The sequence below is a fragment of the Rhamphochromis sp. 'chilingali' genome, assembly GCF_963969265.1.
Source record: "Rhamphochromis sp. 'chilingali' genome assembly, contig: SCAFFOLD_157, whole genome shotgun sequence".
NCBI lineage: Eukaryota > Metazoa > Chordata > Actinopteri > Cichliformes > Cichlidae > Rhamphochromis > Rhamphochromis sp. 'chilingali'.
The window spans coordinates 1-8,751 of NW_027667086.1; the positions used below are offsets into that span (position 1 = coordinate 1).

Below are 8,751 nucleotides of genomic sequence, written 5' to 3' on the forward strand. Positions count from 1 at the left end.
GTCACTTGAGCGGCCTCCTCGACCCCACTGCACTTGCTGACTGATTACCAGGCCTGAGCCGTTTGGTTGTTGTTGAGTCGTGGCAGAGGAGGCAAGGCAGACGTTGAGAAGGGAAGCCGCCAGCCCTTGGTCCGTATGGAGTTGCAGGAGGTAGAGGTGAGCAATGGTCTTTCAGGTGTAGCGTTCACGATCCTGTCTGTTGCCTCAGGAGATTTGGTGCAGTCCATGGCTTCTGTAAAACTTATGCTCTCCTCCTCTTCTTCGTCATCTTCCTCTTCCAATCGCTCCAGAGACACCATTTCCAATTCTACAGGAAAACCAGGATCCTCTGCCACCTGTATTTCCTTTCCAAAAGACTCTCTCCTCACACTTGGCTCATGTCTCATGTCTGCATGGTCAACGTGCAGCCTTCCTTGTATTCTCTCTGAAACCTTCGTCCCCTTCCTTGTGTCATCCTTCATATCCTCCCACGTCCTGTGCTTCATGGCCGCCTCTCGAGCGTCCTCATCCTTTTTTTCTTCCTCCCCCACTGCGTGTCTGGGCAGAGCCACAGTCCGGCTGAGCTCTGGGGTGCAGGGCAGAGACTGGCACCTTCTTGGAGGCACTCTCATCCCTGACGCTTTTTTAAGAAGGTGGGGGGAGGTGCACATGTCAGGAAGTGCAGGTAGGGTAAAGGTCAGCGAGATGACGGACTTGCTGGGAGTGTCCAACAGTTTGCACCGTCCTCCGTTTAAGTCCTGTCTGAGAGAGAACGGGTTGACCCTTGCTGGGGTCCCGAGTAAAGGAGAAGGCAGGCTTCCTGGAGGTATCGTGTCTGACTGGCTCCTGGCCAAGCCTTGCCATAGCTGAGTGTGGTCCGCAGGGTGATAGGGAGAGCTTCGGCATCGGTACGGGCTGACGTCTGCTGCCACAGGCTCTAACCAAGGGAAACAAGGTGGAAGATGGAACAAGAGTCAGAGAGCACGACAGGTCACGAACCACAGAAAATACAAAGACAACATAACGTGTAAGAACATTCTTTTTTTCACTGGCAGCAAGGCGGCATCACCCCGTGACAAGGTCTCGCTATGCTCCTCTGTCTTCTCTTTGCCCTCACCTCCTACCAGCTGCAGCCAACGGCTGCTCTGTCCTCAGCCTCGTTCTGCTGGAGCTCATTATTATTGCACTGGTATCATTATCCCTCGTGTCACTCACAGGGTAACGTCACATCGTTGGGTTCTTTTTAAATTTTTGACAGGAGATAGATAAAACGGAAAATAATACCTCACTGTAACTGCTCTTTACCTGCCTCTTCTACAGTGCTGCAGCTCCAGTGGTGGCCAATGAGCCGGCCCCAAAAGTGAGGCAAAAAGTACATAAAGTACATGCAAATGAAAAATACATGAGTCTGAAAAACAGTCTGCAGTGTAAAGACCTGACTAGGCTCCATCCTGCAAAGCTGATCCATCAGCTTCATTGGTCAGAACACCCTGAGGTCTGTTTGTTTTAATCCGTGTCTCAAAGTATTCAGACCAGCATAAAGGTTTGAGGACCGAGCTACAAACATGTTTATTATTCTGTAAGGTCTTTCCTTGATGTGAAAAAAATATGAGCTATAATTTCATAGTTTCATGTATGTTTCAGACAGCAACTCAACATATATAGCTGTGACTTATTTATGTGCTACAAACATCCTTAAACATCCTTTAAGACTAACGATAGCATGTTAAAGCTTTACGGTCAATCAAAGGCAGCAGGTGAGGTTTTGTCTCCTTGTTCAGAATCCAGCTGTAGTAAATAAAACTAAGTAGAAGCTCAGTTTTCACAAAAACTACAGTTTTACTTTGGATTTTTACTTTTCGAGTTTTTGCTAGAACATGTTAGCATCCCTAACATCATCAGCAGCCTCGTTCCAATGCAGTGCAGTTTTCAGCAGCAGCATGGCAGCTGGGCTCAAGCGGTGACAGCATGTGTAGTTCTGTATTATACATCTTTGTTGATTAAAACATGAGAACAACAATGCAGCAAGATGAAACACGAAACCCGGTTAGCTGTGGCCGTGATGTCTGAACATGCTTCAAAGCATCGCAGGGACACATCAGGGGGTCGGGCTTTAACCTGCTCTAAGACCCAGAGAGAGTGAAACATTCAGAACAGTAGAACTTTAAAAATAAGTAGATAAAAAGGGTCTTTTTACCAAGTGCAACAGGCGTCTCTCCCTGCTGCTCTCTCTCCAGGGCCTCCAACGTGAAGACGATGTCAGAGAACGAGGGTCGACTCTCTGCATTCATCTGAAACGACACAGACGAACAGAGCCACGGTTTAGGATGCAGACAAAGCTTCAGTAGCTCCCGGTCGTGTTTGGGTTGTGACACGCTGTGCGTATACTTACGTTACAGCAGGTCACGGCGAGATTAAAGAATGCTGGTGGGCAGTCCCCGGCCATGTTCTCGAATGCATCCACATCCAAACCAAAGTCCTAGAGACAAACACACAGCTGGGAGAGTTAGCAGTTTCAAAATGCTTCAGGTCAAAGCTTTAGCCTGGATTAGGTCTGACATGTCCCACGCCGTATGACTGGTTTTGGGTATACGTGAGCTAACCCTGTGTATCTCTAGCTCAGGTGGGCCGACTACTAATTGGCAGGTTGGTGTTCAGCCTGCATATCACAGGACGCTGAACCTCCAGTTCCTCGATTGCATCCCTCACAGTGTGAATGTTAGATAAGGTGCAGAGCAAAGTGCTGTATGAATGTGCGTGACTGTGGGGACAGATTTATTTCCTACCTCTGTCCTCGGTAAAAAATCAGGATCAGCTTCAATCCGGCCAATGATCTCACACAGGATGATGCCATAAGCAAACACATCCACCTAAGAGAGAGGAGGTCCCGTTAGTTCTGGCTGTGTTAGGGCTCCAACTAGATTTCATACAGAAGTAAAATTCAAAACCAGACGGATGAAACTAACTCTTAACATCATCAGATGAACATGATGTCTTTGATCAGTTCCATGTGAAACAGGCAGGTATTCACTCATACAGGTCGAGGTGGCAGCATCGTGCCCTGGAGCTAGGTTGCTGCCAGTTGTACTGGAAACAACCTGCTAATAACAAATTATTCAACTTCACCAGTTGAAACATGGATAACAAACATACACCAAAGCTACTTTTGGAATTGATAAAACAGGAGACTAAGCTTCTGGAACAGCATTCCCAAAGCCCTGAAATCAACCTTATTGGAAACGTGTGGACTAAGCTTAAAAGCGGGACTTTGGCAGGAAACCAACTCACTTAAATGAGCTCTATGAAGTCTGCCAAGACCAAAAACAAACAACCTGGAGAATTTGGGGGCAGAGTCTAATGGTTGGTAACTTTAAATGCAATTACACAAACATGACCTTATGATTGACAGTTACACTGTGGTAGATTTCATTTTACAGTAGGTTTGTCTGGGAAAGTTGTTAGGCTGCTTTGGTACAGTTAATGTTAAGTGGAAGTATCCATTCAGTGTAGCCCTTATTAAGGTTTCCCCAGTCTCACGTTTGGATCGATATCTGTGATCCGGATGTAAACGAACTGATCAGGTCTTTGATGACGTGCTATGATGTGTGCATTGATTCTGACATGGAGAGCTAAGATGAGACGACGGCAAAGGGCTGTATAAATGTTATTTATACAGCGTCAAATCAGAACAACAACTGCCTCAGGGTGCTTTATATTATAAGGTAGAGACCCTACAATGATATGACCTCTATGAGCAACAGTGCTTTGGCAACAGTGGGGGAAAACCCTCCTTTTTAACAGGAAGAAACCTACAACAGAACAACGCTCTGGTAGCAATCTGCCGTGACTGGGTGGGTGGGGGGTAAGACAAACATACAAAGGGATCTTTTAGCTGCTTTGTATGTTTGCAATAATGTCTGCAATAAATTTCATCTTAACTGCAAACTCGACGTGGCTGAAAGAGGAAACGGCAACGATGCGTTTCCTATCAGCGTCTGACTCTGACTGGGGTCCCTGTCAGCTCAACTCCACATGCAATTGGTGAACGGTGTTGAACTCAGAGTGAGATTAAGAAGGAACATTTCAAACTAAGAGAAAGGAATAACCTTCATTTTTGGTCATCTGTTGGAAGAATGCTCAGCCACAGACTGTGGAAACACTTCACACATGCTTTTATGGTTTCAGGGGGAGTCAGAACTGAATTCTGAATCTATTACTTGTTGTAACTTTGTTGCGATTTATTGTTTTGATAACAGCATTTTGGTTATGTGGTAAATGATTTCTTGCCAGCCACATATTTAGCGAGAGCTGTTAATTATAGATTTCATTTTCTGCCAAAAAAGAGCATTTAATACTTATTTTCATTCGAGACTTCATTTCCCAGGATCCTTTGTTGTAGAGATGGAAGTTATTCATATTTAACTAAAAGGTTTGCGGGACCCATTATGATATGTTGCTCTGATGTTGGTCAGTTTTTGTGTTGTACACCCTTTTTCGAAGTCTTATATAAAGACTATCGCTTCTATAACTGATGTCTGACCCATTTTTCTTGGATCAGTGGATTTGCCACAACATTATGTGGCTTTGCTTGGCTGCTTATACAGAGAAATGTTCCTATAGTTACACATTGTTGTAGCAGCTGCTAGTTACAGCACACAGTTAGCACAGTTGTAAGCTAGCCCCAACCCATCATATGTGACTGTGTGAAAGGATACTGGTCACTCAGTATCCTGCGTTTCTACAAACACACAAAGACAACACAAATACCAACATATTCAAAATAACAAGTTCAAATAAAAAAAGAAGAGAAAACAGAGGGTAAGACAAACACGAGGAATCCAGACAGTCTGTTAACATCAGCTAATATTAGCCACTGGCTCGTACCGAGTAAAGAGTTCATTGCTTATAATTAAATAAAGGAAGGAGGGTCACAAAAAGATTACACTCTAATACTGTACTCCAGTTTTACAGAACCAAAGACGCTCACCTTCTCGTTGTAAAGTTCTCCTCTCAGAACCTCAGGGGCCATCCAGTACGGAGAGCCCACAATGGCCAGAGGCTGCTTCTCTGAACCTTCACTGTAAAGAGAGGGGAGTGGACCGGTCTGTCATTAGGAACCTAATGTGAATGCTCTTCATGATCTATCTAATCACACTTAAAAAAATCCTGCCAATGATCACTTTGTAGATCATACATGAAAACAAGGAATATAACGTTTGAATATTAATTCCCGTTTATTTTAACGTGAGAACGATCAGAGCTGGAGTGGAGAATCGCTGGATTTGACCTTTTAATAGAAGGTTACGATGTTTCCACTTTCCTTTTAATGTCTGGGACACATTCTGGTACCTGTGCACAAACAGACCACGCTCTCTAACACAGACAAAACAGCTGCTTTGATCAAATTTATAGAAGCTCAGGAGAGAAAAGATTTGTCCCGCACCTGTAATCAGGGATCTTCTCTGCCAGGCCAAAGTCTCCCACCACAGCAGTGAACGTGCCATTCTCACAGCGAACCAGACAATTCTGCAACAGATAAACAGTCGAGAAATGAATATATGCAAACAACAGCTGGTAAAAACAGTCTCATTCTATAAAGAACAATGAGAGAGACAGAAGTACAATTTAAAAAGTTTCATTTTTGTCGTCGCTTTCATCAGTGCAGGTACGCGACTCGTGTGCCGTACCTTGGATGTGAGGTCCCTGTGGAATATGCCCTTACTGTGCAGGTACTGCAGTCCTCGGGCGATATCCAGAGACAGAGCCATCCTGACTCCCCACGACAGATACAGGTCACTGTCCAACAGCTGCTCCAGGTTACCCCCGTTTATGTACTGCACAGAAAGAGACGATAGGGTGAGCCAGACACAAGCAAGATCCAGAAATGCTGCAAGCTCATTTATCTCAAGAGGGAAGCTGTCCTGTGGTCTGACCAACTCAGGTGCCATGTCTCCCACTGTAAACCAGTCAGGGGATTCTTCCCAGCACACAGTTTAAAACATGTGTCCCAACCTCAGACCTGCTACCCAGTGCAAGAATTCACTGCATTAAGGAAAATATATGAATCAGGAAAGCTGCCCAAACACATGCAGAGCTGCTAAACGTGGGCTGGTTTAATCCCCTGGTCCTCCGGGGACCCTGATGGGCCTCTCTAAATGGGACTTAGCATTTCTTGCTTTTGAATGTTTGAATGTCGTCTTTGCACAACTTCTAAATGAATATAGGAGGAGAGACATGAGAATAAGGTGTAGCTGTGGAAACCTGGAAATGTTGTCAGCACGAAGAGGACAAAACAAAAGTCTTACCTCAGTCAAAGCGTGCAGCTGACCTTCATGCACACAAACCCCGAGAAACCTGACAGGAAGTCAAGAAACACGATTTAATCACTTCTACGTGTCAGTAACCATGGCGCCCATCCATCGATGGACAGCTTGGAATGTGTTGATGTGGCACCCCCTTGTGTCCCTCAGAGGAACGACAGAACATTTGTGTCACAACTTCAAAACTTTAGACTTTGTAAATTGTTATTATTACACATTTTAAGCTTCAATATGATTTGTTTTTGATCGGCCTTTTATGAGGGGAAATGAGATTTCCATTTTAAAGTCTACAAAAATAAAGTGTAAAAAACCTTTTTTTGATTTTTTCTTTTGAGTGAACCTGTTAAAATGTGCTGAAGTTAACTCTGGCAAAGGTCTTATTCATGCAATAAATATAGAACAAACATTAATGTACAACATATACACAGTGCTTTTAAAAGCTATTTGCCCCCTTGCTCATTTGTATCTTTTTGGTATATGTCACACTTACATATTTCAGATTATCGAACAGATGTTAATATTAGACAAAGATCAGCAGAGTAAATACAAAAAGCATTTTTTAAAGGATGATTTTATTTATTTAAGGGGCAAAATGTTCTTCGAATCTCACTGTAATCAAAATCGAACATTGAATTTTTAATCAGCACATTTACACCTACCTAAGAATGTTGGGATGGCACAGCCTGTTCATAAGCTGCACTTCTCGTAGCATGTTAGCTTTGTTGCTAGCCAGCGTGTTCATTTTCAGTGCCATGACCTGCCCTGTGATCCTGTGCTGCACCTGGTACAGAGAAAGAGAAAGCCAAAGGCAGAGAATGATTGTTTGTGAACAACTAACAGTGTGAACGTCTCTCCACCTCTGCTTCAACAAAGTCTGCCACAAAACCTCAAGTTGTGAAATTTAAGACCAGCATGTAACACAATCCTGTAACGTTGGACCCCGAGAACGCTGATTCTGTTCATCTGAATGTTTCATTGGGAGAAACGTTTGGTACAAGTGACTCGTCACAGCTGCACATTTTAGCACAATAGCCTCACGAGGCCATAAACTCGGTCTCCCTCGCCTTATTTTGATACGTACAGTTTGAGCTGCAGCTACAGTAGGTCATGTGGTCACCAGGGTCACTGACTGGTGCTTGCAAAGTTGATACAGTGTCTGCACCTCCAAGCACTTGCATGCGTTTGTGTTTGTGTGCGTATATTAATAGTACAGCTAATAGGCTTTCTGGATTTCCCATCACTCCTCCTGATCTGCACAAATCCACTGGGCTGCTACTGAGCAGAGCGCATGTGTGTGCACGCACGCACACACATACACACAACCAGTGCTTGTTAACAGTCTGAATGGCCCGGGAGTCTGGAGGTGTGGGACCTGATTGACCTAAAGCCAACCAGGGGGCAGCGGGTCAAACAGGTGGTGGGCGGGGTGTAGGGGACACCTGTGATGGCCCTGGTTTACCTGAGACAGGAGGACCTGGTGATGGCCTCCAGGGGGGGCAGAGGGCAGCCAATGACTTTTTAGGCGGTGTTAATGACTCTCTGTGCAGCCTTCCTGTTCTCAGTCGTGGCTCCTGAGTATCAAACACCACTGAGGAGCTGTAGAAGGCCAGCAGCAGCTCCTGGTCCAGGTTATTTTTCCTCGGGGGAGGTGCAGTCCCTGTAAGGCCTTCTTTACTGGGTGATAGTGTTGTGGGTCCAGCTGAGATCAGCAGAGATGTGGGTGCCCAGAACCCACCAGTTCTCCACTTATAATGAGAGGGGAGTGGACCTGTCTGTGCCTCCTGAAGTCCATTATGAGTTCTTTGGTTTTAAGGATGTTTAGCTTCAGGTTGTTCTCTACCTCCACCCTGTACGCCAGCTCACCTCCATCAGAGATGCTACTGTTGAGTTGGGTGCTGTGATTGGACCTTCAAACTGACAAGAAGGAGACTTAAGTCCTGATACTGATAGAACGTGTTTATTGTAAAGTAAAAGTGAAAACATATGAAATAAAAACTGTTAAAGACTAACACTGCAGCAGCTGTCTCTGCTCCTCTGGTTGCATTTTGTGTGGTCTTTGTGCTGTTGTTGCTTATTGTGCACTGTAATGGAGTTCTTACACGAATAATATGCTCTGCTGTGTGACACAGAAAATCCAAGAACTCTACTGTAGTTTTATTGGGTGAAATTAGTTAGTAAACATGTTATTACTGTGTTTGCCACTTTCCTAATTTACTTTTTTGTATGTTTGTCACACTTAAATGCTTCAGACCATCAAACAAATTTAAATATTAGACAAAGATAACACAAGTAAACACAAAATGCAGTTTCCAGATGAAGGTGTTTAGCCCTGTGTTAAAGAGTGATCGCCTTCCAAACCTAATAAGTGGTTGGGCCACCCTTAGCAGAAGAACTGCAATCAAGCGTTTGCAGTAACTGTTAATGAGTCTCTTGCAGCACTGCTGGCCCACTC

At 44.5% G+C, this 8,751-nt stretch overlaps 1 protein-coding gene across 1 annotated transcript; it reads right to left on the bottom strand.

Moving 5' to 3' along the window:
* Positions 1–6: 6 nt before the first annotated feature.
* LOC308391455 (dual specificity testis-specific protein kinase 1-like) lies at positions 7–7,076 on the bottom strand. The gene is made up of 9 exons (XM_080908019.1): positions 6,959–7,076; positions 6,285–6,333; positions 5,667–5,813; positions 5,423–5,505; positions 4,967–5,057; positions 2,766–2,849; positions 2,372–2,458; positions 2,177–2,270; positions 7–916 (listed from the first exon to the last, which is right to left on the bottom strand). The coding sequence occupies exons 1-9, from the start codon at positions 7,051–7,053 to the stop codon at positions 45–47; spliced, it is 1,602 nt and encodes a 533-aa protein (XP_080764145.1). The 5' UTR covers positions 7,054–7,076; the 3' UTR covers positions 7–44.
* Between the last annotated feature and the right edge of the window lie 1,675 nt (positions 7,077–8,751).

Excerpts from the sequence above, each read along its gene's own strand:
- LOC308391455 (XM_080908019.1), bottom strand. The coding sequence starts at position 7,053 with ATGGCACTGAAAATGAACACGCTGGCTAGCAACAAAGCTAACATGCTA. Across the intron at positions 2,459-2,765 it reads ATTTTTTACCGAGGACAGAG|GACTTTGGTTTGGATGTGGA; the intron begins GTAGGAAATAAA and ends GTTTGTCTCTAG. Across the intron at positions 2,271-2,371 it reads TCGCCGTGACCTGCTGTAAC|ATGAATGCAGAGAGTCGACC; the intron begins GTAAGTATACGC and ends GTGTCGTTTCAG.